The 18249-nt window shown below is 34.1% G+C and overlaps 4 protein-coding genes across 5 annotated transcripts; 2 read left to right on the plus strand and 2 right to left on the minus strand.

Moving 5' to 3' along the window:
* LOC126674987 (vacuolar protein sorting-associated protein 29) lies at positions 1-3034 on the plus strand. The gene is made up of 4 exons (XM_050369552.2): positions 1-116; positions 235-409; positions 1125-1262; positions 2425-3034. The coding sequence occupies exons 2-4, from the start codon at positions 278-280 to the stop codon at positions 2731-2733; spliced, it is 579 nt and encodes a 192-aa protein (XP_050225509.1). The 5' UTR covers positions 1-116; positions 235-277; the 3' UTR covers positions 2734-3034.
* A 1338-nt stretch (positions 3035-4372) lies between these two features.
* LOC126674451 (uncharacterized) lies at positions 4373-5192 on the plus strand. Its single transcript, XM_050368894.2, has one exon. The coding sequence runs from the start codon at positions 4486-4488 to the stop codon at positions 5119-5121; it is 636 nt and encodes a 211-aa protein (XP_050224851.1). The 5' UTR covers positions 4373-4485; the 3' UTR covers positions 5122-5192.
* An 870-nt stretch (positions 5193-6062) lies between these two features.
* LOC126672103 (uncharacterized) lies at positions 6063-8804 on the minus strand. The gene is made up of 5 exons (XM_050366021.2): positions 8395-8804; positions 7661-7710; positions 7414-7540; positions 7225-7323; positions 6063-6850 (listed from the first exon to the last, which is right to left on the minus strand). The coding sequence occupies exons 1-5, from the start codon at positions 8573-8575 to the stop codon at positions 6231-6233; spliced, it is 1077 nt and encodes a 358-aa protein (XP_050221978.1). The 5' UTR covers positions 8576-8804; the 3' UTR covers positions 6063-6230.
* A 69-nt stretch (positions 8805-8873) lies between these two features.
* LOC126672102 (ABC transporter A family member 7-like) lies at positions 8874-16784 on the minus strand. Of its 2 annotated transcripts, none has more exons than XM_050366020.2 (18): positions 16477-16784; positions 15434-15815; positions 15182-15252; positions 14940-15081; positions 14535-14654; positions 14318-14442; positions 13617-13775; positions 12908-13070; positions 12706-12831; positions 12523-12606; positions 11830-12107; positions 11196-11396; positions 10635-10744; positions 10449-10533; positions 9875-10003; positions 9686-9791; positions 9517-9605; positions 8874-9346 (listed from the first exon to the last, which is right to left on the minus strand). In XM_050366020.2, the coding sequence occupies exons 1-18, from the start codon at positions 16558-16560 to the stop codon at positions 9047-9049; spliced, it is 2754 nt and encodes a 917-aa protein (XP_050221977.1). In that variant the 5' UTR covers positions 16561-16784; the 3' UTR covers positions 8874-9046. The 2 variants fall into 2 exon arrangements, with proteins under 2 accessions (XP_050221977.1, XP_050221976.1); XM_050366019.1 differs by having other exon boundaries at positions 11830-12191; positions 16477-16783.
* Between the last annotated feature and the right edge of the window lie 1465 nt (positions 16785-18249).

Raw genomic sequence — 18249 nt, forward strand, 5'->3', positions numbered from 1 at the left:
TTAGAACGACGCCGTTAAGAGTTCTAGCTTCCCAAAAACCTCCTTCGACAGAAAGGGGAAACAACTCCTCTTGTATATCTAAAATCTCTGATAGCATTAATATATGAATCTCACAGGTAAATTAATTGATCTCCTAATTATCATTTTAGTATTTAATATTAATCTTTGAACAAATTTCAAGTGATCTGCTAGATTTGATCAGTTTTTTCGATTTTATGTTTGTTTGCTGATCAGATTGAAAAATTGAGGAAACTGGAATCTTGAAAAGGGTGAAGAAATGGTGTTAGTGTTAGCTCTAGGGGATTTACACATCCCCCACAGAGCATCTGATCTGCCTGCAAAGTTTAAGTCAATGCTCGTTCCCGGCAAGATCCAACACATCATTTGTACCGGCAATCTTTCCATCAAAGTAACCATTTTTCTTTTCTAATCTCATTATTGATTGTTTAGTTATTGTGAAATTAAGGTGAGATTTTGTGAAATTTAGAAATGTTACCAGAAGTAGGTTAATTGACCTAGATTAAGCCGGCTAATTCCAAATGTCCAAAGAATCCTAGATATGATGCAGGCCAGTTAAACTAGTTTAGTGTCCCTAACTGGCTACTTAATTTTTCAGTTCACTAGTATGGATTTGCCGGTGTTAAAATGGTGTCTTTCCCTGTTTAAAGGAGATCGGTTGTGTGATCTTTGCAGTCACTCACGTTCAGTCAAACTTATATAACATGACTTTACTATGTTTGACACTTGGAGATGGTGAGCTGTTCCTACTGGTTTGAATTTTGTGATATGAAATTTTGCGACTTTTTCCTTTGGTGTGACATTGCTTGCTCACTCTTTACTTTTTTCCTATCCATTTTCATATTTGATGTTTAAGGCATGAATTATATGTATCCTTGAGATAAAAGAGATGCTGTATAGGCCTGTCTTTGCTTTTGTACTTAGCATAAAGTTTATCTGAGCATTGGATGTAAATTCAATTTAGAAGCTTACCTGCTCATATTGTATGTGCATTTGAATGTAGTAACTATCATTTGTGACAATTTAGATTCATAATAGATGTTGAATAAGGACTTCTGTGTTGATACTTACTGTATTGCTGACTCAGAATCTTCTAATGCATCCAGGAAGTTCATGACTACTTGAAGACCCTTTGTCCTGATTTGCATATTGTTCGAGGTGAATATGATGAGGATACACGATATCCAGAAACTAAAACACTTACTATTGGTCAATTCAAGTTGGGACTATGCCATGGCCATCAGGTCTGATTCTTTTCGTTCTTTTTCTCGCTCCGTCTTTCATCTTTTACACTTAGTTTATTTTACTCTACATCTTGCTTCATCGTCATCTCTAACATTTAGTCAAGTTCATTATGCTTCCTTTGTCTCTATTATCGTGACAAATCTTCCTACATTTCACCATTCGGTGAGCCTGGACTTTGGGATACCTATGATGTTAGGCCGATTCTTCATTCTAGTTTGTATCTTTGGTCTTCTAGAAAAAAACTACTATTTAATCACCTTCTTTTCTTTTTCAGACGGGACTTCCCCCATCTAGCAATTTCCCTTCTGTAAAATCTGTAAATTCATTTGTTTTGAAAGAGGTTCTCTTGCATTTATCCTGTCCTTTTCCGTGTTTATTTTTTTCCCTTCTACACAGATTGATTGCAGGCATACTATCATTTACTGAGTTGCCACTATCTATTTGTTCACTAGTCCATGGCTATTGATCCTACATTTGAACCATAGTTACTGTTTCTTGTTGATTTATATATTTTATTGTTAAATGAAACTTCTACAATTAACCATGTTAGAGAAGCCACTTGAGGGTTCAGATGAAACTAGAGGTTCCATGTTTCAACTTCTTTGGATTATTAATGCCTGAATTTGTGGACCAATACATGCATATTTTGATTGAAATGAATTTGTTTTTCTACTGTATGGTCTGTGATGCCTCATGAGCTCTCCCCCTTCATAGATTTCCATGGTTAACGGCTCACCTTTTTGAAGGGGCTATGCATCTTCTGCTCTGGTTAGCCAATGCAGTACTGGAACTTTGCTATCTCCATTGCCTTAATTAATTACTCTTCCATGGGGACATATTAAGAAAAGGGATAAGAGAGTCTGCTGCCTCCATGACCCTGGCTTGTGTAGTTCTTTTACTGGTTTGGTGTTTACATCGTTTTTCTTCCCCAATTTACAGACAAAGAAATAAACAGTTCACTTCCTATATGAAGGAAAACAATAATAATACGATTATTGTCAATGATATGCTATTTTTTCTGAGTGCGTTACTTTGTATACATGTTGAACAAAAACTTATCAAGTGTTTCATATCTCTTTCCAGAAGCACTTTCCATTTCCATGCAACAGAGTTTTGTATTGATTACTGATCATTTTTTATTTGGCTTAATATACTCTAAAGGTCATTCCATGGGGAGACTTGGACTCGCTAGCAATGCTCCAGAGGCAATTGGATGTAGACATCCTTGTGACAGGTCATAGTCATCAGTTCACAGCTTACAAACATGAGGGAGGAGTTGTTATAAACCCAGGATCCGCAACTGGTGCCTACAGTAGCATCACCTATGATGTGAATCCTAGCTTTGTCCTTATGGATATCGATGGCTTACGTGTTGTGGTGTATGTGTATGAGCTCATTGATGGAGAGGTTAAAGTCGACAAGATCGATTTTAAGAAGACAAGTACCGCAACTCATTCTTCTACTCACTAAAAATTGAGCAGATTCGCTGCTTGTTTGGATATCCTTGATATAATCAGTTTGTAATCTGTGTAACTCGAAGTGTGTGTTGCACCAATGGAACTTTTTCTTAACTTGTGATTAGAAAAATTAGCCATAGGATTAGTAGTTTCTAGCATTTCTTTTTCTTGATTCTCAAAGAATTTGGTCAGGCTGATACATAAAAGATGATACAGTGTTCTTCTTTTCTCGTCTCTTAGTTGTTAAAGCATTTGCTGTCTATATGATGAATGTATTACATTGAATTTAACGGGAGAGATACGGTTTTGACTGAGTTGTTTTGTAAAATGCGACTTTCTATTTCGTTCATTGAGATTCCGGGCTGAAAGTCCGAAACCACTTCTGCTCACACTATTACATAATATGGCACTATCTTTTTTCAGTTGCTAGCCGTTATTTTTTTTAATTGCCATCACAAAATTAATGTAACTGTTGCATTTGCAGTCAATATATGTTGCATTTGCAGTTTAAGAGCTGTATTAATTGAGGTAAATATAGCAGAATTTAAACTATAAAATTCATAAAACAAAACAAAGTACGTAGATTAGATCTTGAGTCATAAATAAGTACATTATATATTTCGTTGGGTAATAAGTACACATTGCTGCTGCTACCAACTTCCACTTTCTCTAGAGCCTTGATAGACGACTCTGTAGTTGGCTTTACATTTAATCCTGAATCATAATCATCATCAAAGGATTTATCCTGAATCATAATCATCATCAAGACTGTAATTTTCAAAATCTTCAAGATCGCCATCGCCGTCTTCCTCGTCAACAATATCTGACCAAACCTCAATCTCAACTTTTAAATAAATAATTTTGCAACCGATGAGTATATCAGAAACTACTAGAAACAGCATTTTAGCGACATAATTTAGCAACGGATGGAAACTTCGTCGCTAAATGAAGCATTACCGACAGATTGACGACGGATAAATCCTTTGCTAAATTACTGATGGACTAGCGACATAATCCGTTAGCAAGGAAAGCGTGAAGTTGACGCCAACAATTACGGCAGATTAGTGGTTAAACAATTACCGACGGATTTCGCACATTAAACGCCAATTTTTTTAACTGGAAAAAGGGACGGATTGTAGTGTCTGTCGCTACTTAGCGACGGATTGTAGTGTTCATTGCTAATTTGCAACATCTTAGCGACAAATTTTACAATTTGTCACTAGAAATAATTATTAAAAAATTAAAGGCAGATATGCACCAAAAATTACCAACTTTCGCGTGTTTTTGGTATATAACATAATTTTTTAATTTTTTCATATTTAACATGAACTTTTAAATTTTTTATAATTAAGACCACGATTGTATTTCCTTTGAAAAATGGTGTCGTTTTACACCCAAACGATATTGTTTTACATCCAAAATGGCCTCATGGTCTTAATTGCAAAAAAATTGAAAGTTCATGTTAAATATATCAAAATTAAAAAATTATGATAAATAGTAAAAACACGCGGAAGTTGATGATTTTTGCTCTTTATTTTTCTTATTAATTTTGACACAAAGTAACTCTAGAAAAAGAGTTATTGTAAAATACAAATCCAAATTGAAATAGGGTCATAAATTCCTAACTAACATACATATATAAATATAACAACCCTAAACCCACGCCATAAGTTAGCTTACACAACACAAAAAAAAAACTGAAACTAAAACCAAATTCTCTCAATCGATCTAAACCCTTAATATTCTAGCCAACTTTGAGATCATCATGGCGATGAATCTTCTTTACAACCAGATAATCATGAATTACGAATGCGAGGCATGGCTCGTCGAAGATGCTGACCGAGACGTAGACCCATCTTTTTTACCAGATGAACCGCAAGTCTTCATCCAAATACATTCCCAAACCACACCAAACGATGATGATTCAATCTGGAAAATTTTTATTTTGACAAGAGATTATGTTTTGAATAACTCAAGTTCTTGGTCTACGATCGTATATTTTTTTAATGAGATGAAAATACCCTTCTATTTTCATGCCTCGTTATTGCAAAAAATTAACGAGAGTGCCAAAGAATGTCAAGACTTGAACCACAAGTTAACTCAAATAAATGTGGGGCTTTGTACTTTATATGATGAAGATTATGATGCTTTTTCGGAGTCTTTTAATTCGCAGAGATTGATGTTTGTTGGTGCAAGCAAGTCCGCGATTGAAGCATTGGAGAAGGTTAAGATTGAAAAGAAATTGACGAAATTATGTGTGATTTGCTTCGAGGATTTTCCGATTGGAAGTGAAGCTACGTGCATGCCTTGTAAGCATATTTATCATCAGAATTGCATATCAAATTGGTTAGAGAATAGTAATTGTTGCCCACTTTGTAGATCTCAAGTTCCTCCTATTTGATCGAGTCTGGTTAGATCTTCTAATTATAGAAAAATGTTTTTAAATTTTTTAGAATTATGTTTAAGACTCAACTCTGGAATTTGCATTACCTATTTGCAATCAGCTAGTTATAATTAAAAACAATCAATTTATGATTAATACATGTATAGAACAATCAATTTAGTGTAATGAAATTCAAGAAACTCTTTGTTTAAGGTTCGATTACTTGCTGTAATAGAAAAATAGAAATTCTCAGGCACCATTAATTTGTTTATTATATTGGTACCTGCTTTAATGCGGTGGGTGCATATGTATTGTTCAGTTTGGTGCATATATATTTATCAGTTTGGTGCAATTCATTATTAGTTCACATCATTATCTATTGCTTGTTAAATCAGTTAGTATCAGCTAATGTATTGCTTATATGCTTATTTTATCAGCTGGTATTAATGTATTATTTATTATATCAGTTGGTATCAGCTAGTATGGTAAGAATTCCCCAATAAAGTTCAACAGTAAAATCGACAAATTAACCGGAAAGTAGTTTGATTAGTATTTTCATTTTATGAGAATTTATAGAATTTTTGAATTTGAAATTTAATTCATCTTTATGCTGAAAGTATGAATGAACTATTATTAATAAGGGAATGCAGTTCAGGGACTCTCACATTTATAGGGAAGGTATTTCAGTTGCTGACTTGCGAAACATAGAATAATTCAATATTACAAGTGGGTTCGCTTTCGGTTAGTTCTTTGTCAAACTTAGAACATTTTGTTTCAATTTATTCTTTCAAACAAAAGTGTGATGAAAATGCTAAGAAAATATCAACCTAATTGAGCTACTCTGATGCCTGTTTTGATTTCTGAGCTCCGATGTTTCGCTGAAAAAATGAAACTATTTCTTATTGTGTAACCCTTTCGTTAGTTGAACGTATAAAAAGGCATTATAATGGCAATATTACTTGGACCAACTGATCAGTAAAAATTAATCCTTTTCCTAACAAAATTACAAAGTAAACTAAAAGAAAGTACTCTACTCGATTTTAGTCTAAATAGATAGAAAGGAGTTATGGGAATAACCATTTTGGTCATAAGTCCAAAATTTTCTGAAACATGAAGAAACCTCAGTATTAAGAAGTGAACCTATAAACCATAATATGCTCATAAATCTCCCCTGGCCTAACAATCTGAGAAGGAAAATTAGGATGATTAACAGAATCAGGAAAACCTTGAGTTTCCAAAGCAAGACCACCATATCTCTGATAAACAGCACCATGTTTACCACCTTCAACATTATCCATCATATTACTTGTATAAAACTGCACTCCAGGTTTATTAGTCCACAGCTCCAGTTTCCTTCCGGATACACTTTCTTCGACAACGGCAGCTTTCTTCAAGCGCCCCGGGTTTAAATCCTCTACAACATAGTTGATGTCATATCCATCAGGTAACTCTTTGAACCTGCTTCCTATCGTGCGTGGATTCAGGAAATCGTAGGGCGTGCCTTTGATATCTTTAATTTCGCCGGTTGGGATGAGGTTTTCATCGACTGGTGTGATTTTTGAACCAAAGATTTGGATTGTGTGGTTGAAGATGGTGCCACTATCGTGCCCAGCAAGGTTCCAGTAAGTGTGGAGTGCTAAGTTTACTGGGGTAGGTTTGTTTTTGGGTTTGGCTATCATTTTCACACTTAATTTGTTAGTGCCAATTATGAAGTATGTAACTGATACTGAAAGATCACCAGGAAAACCTGTACGGAATTCATTTCAATTAACTTAGACATTCATTCATTGTCGTTTTCTTTAGGGTTAAATGCAAGTAAAATCATGAACGACAACTTGAATTTTTAATTTTATAATTGGAAACACGAACGTCATATTTTTACACCAATTGACAATCTAATCAATTAATGTTGGCGCGGACATCAAAATTCATGTTACCACGCCTTTCATTTTTAGATTCCGACATTCCACATCAATTGCAAAAAAAAAGTTCGTATTTCGAATTGTAAATATTAAAAAATCGTGTTTCCATAGTTTATGATTTTATTAAATTTTAAGTATTTTCTTCATAAATGATATCAGAACCAATATAGCAAAATTCATTTTAGCAAATTATAGGTACCTTGCTCGCCATCAAAACTGTCATAAGTGAAAGTGACATGGCTATCTTTTTTGTAACTGTAGACAGTCCATACAACTTCACTAAAGCCCTTAGGACCACCTGTGACAACAACAAGAAAATTAACAGATTAATTTATCTGAGGAAAAAACAGTTATAGATAATTTTTTAACAATAAATAGAATGAATTACCATGTAAAATGTTGACTTTATGATCATTAGGGACCAATTTGTAAAGTTTTCCATCTAAAGTGAATTGAGCTTTCCCAATTCTGTTGGCAACACGTCCAACAATATTCCCAAAGTAGGTTGTATCGTTCTACAATAGATAACAAATTTAAAACGATTTAGGCGTATAAAATAATCAAAGAATATGGCAGTTGAAATATATAAATTTATTGGGGCGAGTGAGTGTTATTGCATCCACATGGAGACACACCTGATAAGTATCAACCGAGTCAAACCCAAGAACAATATCAGCTAACTTCCCTGAAATAAAACAAACAAGAAACATTGAAAAGAGTTAGAAAGTAATTAGCATCAGATTTGATCTATAACTCTACAAAAATTAATCTAGTGATAAAGGCAATTCAAACCTAAATAAATACGAACAAAGGGTCAACGCGGCCCTCAAACTTGTGTCTCAGGATAAATAAGTCCATTTTAATTTTTTGGGTCGATTAGACATAACACTTGTATTTTCGGGATCAAATAAGTCCATTTTAACTTTTGGGTCAACTAGGCTCCCAAATTCGCGCTTCGGGATCAAATAAGTACATGTTTTGAAGTGTATAATTTTGAGTTTACTTGACCTAAGCTGAGAGTCTTGTATATAATTGACCCAAAAGTTAAAATGAACTTATTTGATACTGAAAATACAAGTTTTGGATCTTAAAAAGGTAAAATTAGCTTATTTGATCGGGAACACAAGTTTGAGGTCGCGTTGACCCTTTGCTTAAATAAATCTCACATATTAAGTATCAATCTCAACATATCATACCAACCAACAACACAAAAGTGTAAAATTAGTCATTTTGATCACAGTGGGTATGCAATAGTAATAAAAATATTAGTAGAAATGAAGAGAGGAAATTAAAAAATCAACATTATCCAGCATAGAAGTAATAAAAAAGTAACATAGAGCTGAAGAATAATCAAGAGTAAGAAGCGTACCATGTTTGTCGGGATAAATAAGAGAAATCATAGAAGCACCAAAGTTAGTGAATTTGATCGAGAAATCACCCTCCTTCAATTCATAAATTCCAACCTCTTTTGCTGCTTGACAGCCACTGTAATTAGCAACAAACAGAGCCACTAAAAGAGCACAACTAATATAAGAGATCTTACTGGCCATTGTCACCTTCTTTGATCAAAGACTCTGAACTATGCTTTATATAAATAATAAGAGACAGATCATCCTGTTCAAGATAAGGATGGAGACAAAAAAGGGAAAGTAAAAGATAAAAAAAGGTAGATATCAGGAATATCAGTTAAGATTTGCCGATTGGACTTATCTATATGTCAGTCCTAAACAAAAAGATTAATATCTTACAAAGTTAATCCAAACTAAAAAAAACCACCAGCACTACATTCAACAATATTAATAATGACTTAAAGTAAAACGTTAGTAAATTTTTTTGACATGAATTAGATGAGCAGACCAATCAAAATTTAAATTATTACATTAAATATATACATTAAAGTTTATGGATACATACAAATCGGAATTTACAGTAATTAATGCAGCTGCTACTAGGCGAAAATGGTCAACTGCATGCCTACCTCAAGATAAAAAGCTGGATTCCAAGATTGCTGTTACCAAGATTCATGTAAGTAGTGAAAATGGCTGGGCGGTATTGGCCACCTTAATGAAAACATCTTCCAAGGTGGTATCGGATAGACCCCAAGCGAAAACTGAGAATCTGCTTTTTGCCGTCTCAACTGCATGGAATACATCTGCAATTTTGACCTCGTGTTTTGGCATTTCAAATTTCTGGGTTCCTGAAGTGTGATATATCCTTTCAGCATTAGGGGAGAGTTTTTGCACCATGTTTACCACCTCTTGCTCGTAATCCGAAGATGTTGTCATTGTGAACACGTAAGAGCCTCCATATCTAGCCTTCAGCTGCAAATGTAACACAAGCAGAAAATTGTAAACAACAGCAAATTCAAAAATAATGAACATTCAATTGGAGCTTGGAAAGGAATTTTAGTTCGCCTTTTCAATAAATACCATAAAAAAAAAATCAATCATGCAAAAGCTTAGGGTACAGACATAATTTTGACATAAGTTACCTCCTTTGGATTTCCTATGCACTGCAAGCTGCCATCAACAAAAACTCCTAATCGATCACACAAGGCATCTGCTTCTTCCATTGAATGTGCTGATAACATGAAACAAAGCATGTGATTGACATTAGTCCATAATACAGAATGTGTGTAAGAGAGGGGGGAGAGAGAGTACTTGTGAGAATGATTGCACGGTCTTGTTTTGCACGCTTCACTACGTTCCACAAATTGCTTCTTGAAGCAGGATCTAGTCCAGTACTGGGTTCGTCCATATAAACAACCTTCCGAGTTTCGAATGATTAATTTATTAATTTTTTCATATTTGAAAGTTCATGAAGTCGAGTACTTTCAGGAAAAGACTTACCTTGGGATCCCCAATCAAAGATATTGCAACACTAAGCCTCCTCTTCATACCTCCGCTATATTTCCCAGCATGTTTATCTGCAACCCCACCATTAAACAGGTTGACACTCCTGAGAGATTCTTCCACAGCCTACGGTAGCACAAAGGTAAACAAAAAAGTGAAACTACAATTAGGCAGGACCAGAGAACTGTATATCAATGTCACTGCTTCTTTACCAGAATGCCCACTTCCACTTCAGCACAAATATGAGCCACCACTATGCACTACATTAATATGATATATATAAGTTCACGTAACACCAGATTTTTTATACATGTTACCCTCAAGCTAATTGTTATGGCCTTGTGTTCTCTCTCCTTCTCCACATTGACTTGAAATTCCAATCTCACCACTTCAATATTCTTGTTAAATGTTGTACTAGTATCATAATGTAACACAGGAAATTTTACTCTTTTCATATAACAGAAAACCACAGGGACTGTAAGCATGCAACAGTCCAGATACAGATACAGCAAGCAATTTCCTAGAAAAGAAAATCACCGCTAAATCTAGAGAAAAGATGAAGACAGCATACTTGAGTCAAGGCAGTGCCTTTTAAGTTCTTAAGTCTTCCATAAAATAGTAAGTGCTCCCTTCCTGTTAAAGTCTCCCATAGCAGGCTGATGTTTGCCCATGAAAACCAGCAATTAACATTAGAAATTTTCTAACTCTGTTGTTGGAGATGATACATTTTGGAAGGAAAACACAAAATTGATCTTACTCGTGTTGAGGGCATACACCCATACTAGTATATATCCAATTCATATGAGTCCCTATGTCCAAACCCTGAACATATGCTGCTCCAGAGGTTGGCTTTGTGAGGCCAATCATCTATCAGCAGAATAAAGTAGTAAATGTTAGAGAACCAACCTACTCAATATAAATTTTGTTTTGAAAGAAAATTATCAAGCCTGACACTATATCTGCATCACAGAGAACTTGTCATGATAAACGTGGGTTGCACTAGCAACTATGAAGTAGAAAAGGAAAAGCAAATTATTATTGCACCATTTCGAGGAGTTCACAGCATCCACTTTATGTGAAACTAATGGAACAGATGATAATTCTCCATTAATCCTCTTTTAATAGAATCAGCAATTCAGGAAGACAAACTTAGATAGCTATCATCCTTCCAGAATTTGACAGCTCCAGGAAATTTTTTTTGGCAAAAGTAAATAACCGCAGGAAAAGATTCTAATCATATTACACTCTGACCTTCCTCATCTTTCTCCTCAATCTCTACAATTAGGCATATTAGACAACCAGAAAACTTTACACTTACCATACTGATAAAAGAGGTCTTCCCTGCACCATTAGGACCAAGCATACCAAAGCACTCTCCTGGAGGCAAAGCAAGAGACAATCCTCTTACTGCTAGTTTCTCAGGGTTTCCATCCCTTCCTGGGTACACCTTTCTTAGGTTGTCACAGACTATAGCATGAGTTGTGCTGGGCTCAAGCAGTAGCTGTTCAACCCTCTCCCTCTGCATTATTGAATTTTCAAAACTTAAAAACTTTAAAATACAAAAGGTTAGCATTTGTTCATACTGATATTCACAGTTAATAATAAATTTCTTAAAAAAATGTCAAAACTAAATTTGATGAAAGAAAAAATCCATCTAGCTTATAAATGCTAAGAGCATAAACACCAAAAGTGTATTGTTCTATAGATAATTAACAGGCTGCCACAAAAAGAACTGGAAAGAAGATGAGCCTCCAATACTGCCAAGTAAAACAGAGATGGAACAATAACCGGAGAGTTGATCTTTATAGCCAGGCTACTGTGAATTTTCTTATTCAACCTACTGTACAATTACAAAAATTATAATGGCATGCACTACCGTTGCAAGTATATTAACTGAAACATTTTATCACCGGTAAAACTCGTTATGAAAGTAAGACTAATAAAATAGTTACCTCCTGAATGACGTCAGGTTTATCTATATCAGCCAAAACTTTAGATCCCTGCCTTTTCAAACTTGGCCTTCTAAAGGATGTTGTGTGTTTCTTCCGAAAGCTTTGCAAGAAAAATAGAGGACTTTTTCCACTTCCAGATGATGAAACCTGATCTACATAATATGCAACAAAAATTCCCAGTAACCACTCAAGAAACATGATAATGATGACCTCTTTCATTCCATTTTTGCTATCACTCAGATCTCCCCACCGCATCCCATCTTTCCCCATTGCATTCCCTGAGAAAGCATACTCTGAGAACTCATATAACCCGCGATATAGAGAGAAACCAGGATACAACTCCAATACAACTATCCAGCCTCCTACCAAAAACAGTACAGTTCTCATATATCAGTAATTATGGCAGCTTATATACAAACATGTAAATGGACGCACTAAGCCAACAACTTTTGAATAATAGGCGCTGTGAACCAGTCATAGCAGATTGCATAAAGGGAAGCTGCTACAAATTTCCTAAATTCAATAGAATGATAATTACACAAGTTCCACAGCAGTGGGGTAGCCAGACAAAATCAATACTTATACTCCTATTCCATGCTTCTAAGTTCTAAATATGGAAAAAGAACTAAGACAGCATATTGATTTCAGAAATACTGGTTTACCAGTTAAACTATACATTGCGAAATGTCTTACTTGGGAATGATGAATCTTCAACAAAATTTTCGAAAAGAAATCCGCCCAAGAGCCCAGTTCCAAATATACATATGTATGACACAACTGTCGTCATCAAAGTTTCAACCATAGGAAAAATAAGAATACTGGCTAACTTTTAAAAAACAGTACTGAATGAGAAATATTGAAAAGCTAATAATGTACCTGTAGCAGTCTTGACATTTGAAAACAAAGCAGCAACAAGAAAGGCGACAGAAATTTGCAGGTTTATGTATAGGAAATAAAAGACAAATTGTATAGAGTAGTCATTCAGCGTGAAGAATTTCAACCCTGCAAGTAAACTGGTTGAGTAATTTGATGCAGAGGCAAAAGAATAAAGCAGTAGAAGAACTGATCAAAATATTACCTAGTAGTGAGCCAAAAATCACAAAAACCAGCATGTACATCAAAGATATGGAAAGAAAATATGCATAAGAAATAATCCAGTAAGGTCCATCGCCAAGTCCATGCATTTTCATCATGATTCTCAGCTTTTGCTGTTTCTCATATACCAATGATGTCAGCACCACCTACAAGAATTATAAAATATTAAAGGTTAAATAACTTCAAAAATATGATCATATTACATAGCAAGGTTGGTGTAAATTAGCATTCAGGGCAGGATCAAGAAGCTAGGAATTATGAAAAACCACTAATCTTTAGATGATTTATGAAAAGCAACTCCAAATTAAATTTACTTTCTGTGAAGTCTTTGTTACAATCTACAAGGCAACTTGAGTGCACAGGGAATTAATAAATAAATTTTGCACGATTACCAAAAAGAAGTGTCCTAATGTTGAATGACTCTAACTTAATAAGGTTTGTGACTTGTCATGCAATAATTCAAACTTGAGATGTTGCTTTTCAGGTTTCAGTTAAAGTGAACTCGAGATTATATTTAAATGACTACCAAAAAAGGAAGTTGAGTTGTTTTAATTCAGTGGCGAAAGACATGTTATGAACACATAGTTGAAACTCAGTATACAACTTTCACAGAAATTACAATTGACCAAGATAGTGGTCATTTCCAACAAAATTTGCACTAAATTTTAATTAACAATGGTTCACATGCTTACAGGGAACAGTTGTAGAACAACCCATGTGAAAAAGAGAGTTCCAAGAAGAGATGCAAGATCCACATTAATCTTGCTGGCAGCTTTAGGCATTTCTTTGACAAACTCAAATAACATTTTTGTACCAGTCCCTTGGAAAAACTGTAGATAGGCATTTGACACCTGTGAGCAAGGAGTAAATATGTGAGTGAGTTTGTCATTAATTTTGCTAAAAAGCATATAAGCTAAAACAAAGAAGGAAAGGATGAATAAAATTTAAAATCATTAACTAGAATAGTCCAATACCTGCAAAGCAGACAAATAAATTATATGAGAATTGAAATTGTTTTACATGTTATAGCCATAATAGCAGCCTTCATTTTTCTATTATTTTTTAGATGTTGAGGGACGGGGGTGTTGTGGAACCTGAACCAGAATGTTGTGAGCTTCATAAGTCATAACTCATAACTAGTAGTAAAGCAGCCATGCTAAAAAGATGTTCCCATATAGAACGTTGGGATGTTCTATCCCAAAAAGCTGATAATTATGTTCCTTGGACTAGTTAAACAAATGGCAGTTGAAAAGAAATGTTAATCCAAGTAAGGGTGCCAGAATTTTGAACATACAAGAATTCCCAAGTACTGTAGCTCTCAAGAATAAACAAAAGGCCAAAGAAATGAGACCTAGATGACCAATTCCTATGTATACAAGTTCATAAAGCATACCAAATTCACTGCTCTTGGAACCCGTATAATGTTGAATATGCCACCAAAATCATTTTCCTTGTAGGTTGAATTATACCATACACTCACATTAAATTTTATCCTGTCCGAGTTTAACAAATCATAGGCTGCAGAAAATGGCTTTGTTAGGACTACAAAAATTGAATATCACTATATTATTTGACAAAACAAAAACTATAACTGGAGACAAAAAGGAAACCTGCAAGTATCTCATTGATCTTCTCTTCTGAGTTCCCTCTACGATATCCTTTGTATAGTTCTTCATTCACCTCAGAAGAACTATTGCGCCACAAGTTTACACCTTGAACGCATGCTACCTCTATATTTAAGAAAGAAATAAAACAGCCAAGGGAAATATTACATAAAACGATCTTATACACACAAATCCAATATGCAGCACATGCAAATTTGTTGATCCAGAAACAGGTCATATTTTTGGGTTTCTGGAAAAGTGAAGTATGTAAGCATAGAAGACAAAGGTAAAAAGGATTTGTTGTGTCTTGTGGCATGAGTCGATATGGCACAATTTACATCAAACAGCATAAGCTGATTATAAACTATAAATATCACAGGAATTGTAATTAGTTGTGTGATTAGTTTATACCTTTTTGAAATTCAATGACTGACTGCACAGAAACAGAGAACGTGGAGTTTGGTGTGCATTGACGCTGAACATTATAAATAGGAGAATTCTCAAGGAAAGCTGAATCAAGAAAATTATTATTTTCTGGTTCTGAATCTGAACCCTGAAACCATTTGAAAAGTCACGTTAGTAGAAAACCTAGTTGTGGAAGATTCCAAACTGATAAATAATGGAAGAAAATGCAAAGGAAAGGGAAAACTCACCAGCACTACATTGTCCATAGCACTGGAAGAATTTAGATTAAAGGAGCTTGGAAACATATTCACAGCCAAAGCTGCATAGACAACAAATATACAGACTGAAGTTATTAAACTATTCCTTTGCAATCTCCCAATAGGTGAGCAAAACATGAATTGAAAATAAAACACGTACAAATGGAGATGGAGATAAACACATGAATTGGGAAACATGCAACCACAAAGACATACAACAAACATACAGAGCAAGAGAGATACCTTCTCCAAGTGATTGATTATTCCCAGTGACGAGTATAATTGCAGGGCATGACCCTGTACGCCTGCATGAATCATTTGGCAAGTCTGCAGATGGAAAAACATCGGATCTGACTGCACGGTATTCAGGAGCTGGAACTTGTAACAGAGGAGGCCACTGCGGAGGGCTCGGAATAGCACAAGTGGCTACTTGATCAAGTGTCGAGTATTGCAAACCACAAACTTTCTCCAATCTTCCATCCCCATCCGTATCAATATCAACACAACCACACTTATTACTAGCCTTGTTCAATTCTTTGTCAAGCAACTCTTGAGTAAGGGCTAGTATGATGCAGAAGATAAACGGAAAGAATATGAGCCGGCAATTCGCCTTGACATTTCGTTTCTGAAAAACAGATAAAAGATAAAGTCATGTCGATCATCATCTTCATTTCAACGAAATTTAGGATAAATCAAACTTTAAGCACATCAAAATTAACTAATTGATTTTACATGGTGTAGACAAAATAACCTAGAGGTAAGGAGACATAAGCCACATCCCATTCAAAGACAATACAAAAAACCGCTATAGCCTATAAAATTAAAAAGAGAATTCTGCATTGTAAATCGATTTTCCGAATATCGATTTACAATAATATCGATTTACAATCAAGCTAACCTATAAAAGATTAGCATCAGTCATTCACTGACATAACAATTGATCATGAAATAGACCTGTCACATATAAATTAAAAAAATAATCAAAATCAATACTCAAAATAACACTATGAACACATTTATATCTGCACAAAACTGATAGTTTGACCATATCAACAATAAAACAGAAATCTACACACTCCTCATCTTCCTTCAATTTCTTAAACTAACACACTTGCGGCTAAGAATTACAAGTAGTGAATGAAACTAAACCTAAATAATGAATAAAAACATAAATAACAAACTTGCAATTGAGGAATAAGAACATACTAAATCCACATTTTATATAAAAAAAAAATCAATCAAAAGAACGAACAGTAAAAAATTAATCAAAGAACAACAAATGTCACCTGATAAGTCAAGTTTTTTCTAAGCAACGCATCAGCTTGAGTGCCGAAAGTTGCCGGTTCATGTGATGATGTCACTTCCGCCATAGCTCCAACAACACTGATGAATTTTTAATTGCTGTTGGAATTTTCCCGCCAATAATGGAATCAGAAGCTTTTTATTAACTGCTTTTTTGTATTAGTGTTCGTATTTGTCAATTACACTTGACATGGATTATAACTTCCATTTTTGTGTTTATATTTCTCTGTTTCATACACAGAGATCAATCGCTGAGGTCTACCATTTTTATAAATGCGCTCGTTGCCTTCAGCTGCGTGATATTGTCTGGAGATGCCCTTGCAAATTACTATTTTACCCTTGTTAAACAATTTGGTCAAAATGGATTTCACTAATTTTATTGGTTTTCAATTTTTGGGTTTTAAAAATGTTTGGACAATATTTTTAATGCCGAGACTAGCCCTGTGATGAATCCCTGTAATGCCCTTGACGCGTTTTCAGTTGTTTTTTGTGTTCCTAAATTACCCTTGTGATTGATATAAATAACGGAAATGCCATTTTGGCATGTATAATGTGGTGTGGTCCTTCGTTTTGCAATTAAACTAAGTCAATGGATTAAGAGATGTAATTTAAATGTATGTAGTCAATAGCTTGTTCATCTTGGTAAATTATTCAATGGTAGAGTGACCACTGCATTAAATAAAAAGGAAAATAGCTCATATAGAATCTATATAGTAAATTAGTTGGTAATTGCATGGGAAGTTTACTAGCTCATGGGGATGATTCAATAATAATTCATATTCAATATATGATGACTTTTTTTATTTGAGCTGAAATTATCCTAATCAAATATGCCCAGATCACTAAATTATATTTTCCAAAATGAAATATAATAATTTTTATTTAATTAATTGATATAGATTAATACATGAATATAGGCAAATTTATTCGCGTTTCATTTTAATATTTGAAAATCATATGTTTACGGCAAGTTAAATTATTTTGTCAGTTTCTCTACAAGTATGCTAATAAACTAATTCATCCATATTATGCATCCATTGGTCACTAAACAATTAGCAAAACAGAAATATTGATTTAAATAATAAAAGACAAACAGAAAATTTCATGATAGAAAAGAACAAAAAGTTAGGTAGCAAAAGAAAGAGTAGTAATAAAATGAAGACTATTCAGAGTTCATATTACAGGTTAATTAAGCTTTTGAACTAGTGGCTATTATGGATTCTTGTAATTACTATTCAGATAGTGAAAGGTTTGATTGTAAAATTGTGCACGTTATCTACGAGTGGTTTCAAATTGAACTTGAAAGTTGTCAAGAGTCCACATACATATGAACATAAAAGTTGAATTCAATTATATTTGAAATAATAATTAGAACTAGTCATTTGAATATTTTAGCAGAATAATCTTAACACTCAATTGTGAGTTAAATGTAGATTAATACACAGCAGTAATATCAAACCGGATTGCTGACACTAGATATTCAGACATAAAATTGCCGGAACTGAACACATTGAAGATCGTATTAATTAATTAGTATTAAACTATATATAAATGTTTTAATCTAATCATATCTAAAATGATTAATTTCTCACCATTATGGGCTTTTTACACAAACAACCTACATTTGCTAATTATTTACTTTTATACATGACATACTTTCCACTTACTAAACTACCACACACGGAGCTAATTATAACTTTTATACGGATCTTATATATTCAGCCCTAATATCACAATTTCATTTATTTTCTCTCTCC

This window comes from Mercurialis annua, linkage group LG3, assembly GCF_937616625.2.
Source record: "Mercurialis annua linkage group LG3, ddMerAnnu1.2, whole genome shotgun sequence".
Lineage (NCBI taxonomy): Eukaryota > Viridiplantae > Streptophyta > Magnoliopsida > Malpighiales > Euphorbiaceae > Mercurialis > Mercurialis annua.

Coding starts and splice junctions, on each gene's coding strand:
- LOC126674451 (XM_050368894.2), top strand. CDS start 4,486: ATGGCGATGAATCTTCTTTACAACCAGATAATCATGAATTACGAATGC.
- LOC126672102 (XM_050366019.1), bottom strand. CDS start 16,560: ATGGCGGAAGTGACATCATCACATGAACCGGCAACTTTCGGCACTCAA. Junction 15,082..15,181: donor CTATGGACAATGTAGTGCTG/GTGAGTTTTCCC, acceptor AAATGGTTTCAG/GGTTCAGATTCAGAACCAGA. Junction 10,004..10,448: donor AAGGCACTGCCTTGACTCAA/GTATGCTGTCTT, acceptor GTGCTACCGTAG/GCTGTGGAAGAATCTCTCAG.
- LOC126672103 (XM_050366021.2), bottom strand. CDS start 8,575: ATGGCCAGTAAGATCTCTTATATTAGTTGTGCTCTTTTAGTGGCTCTG. Junction 7,711..8,394: donor TATTTATCCCGACAAACATG/GTACGCTTCTTA, acceptor GTTTTATTTCAG/GGAAGTTAGCTGATATTGTT. Junction 7,541..7,660: donor ACTCGGTTGATACTTATCAG/GTGTGTCTCCAT, acceptor TATCTATTGTAG/AACGATACAACCTACTTTGG.
- LOC126674987 (XM_050369552.2), top strand. CDS start 278: ATGGTGTTAGTGTTAGCTCTAGGGGATTTACACATCCCCCACAGAGCA. Junction 410..1,124: donor CCGGCAATCTTTCCATCAAA/GTAACCATTTTT, acceptor TAATGCATCCAG/GAAGTTCATGACTACTTGAA. Junction 1,263..2,424: donor GACTATGCCATGGCCATCAG/GTCTGATTCTTT, acceptor TATACTCTAAAG/GTCATTCCATGGGGAGACTT.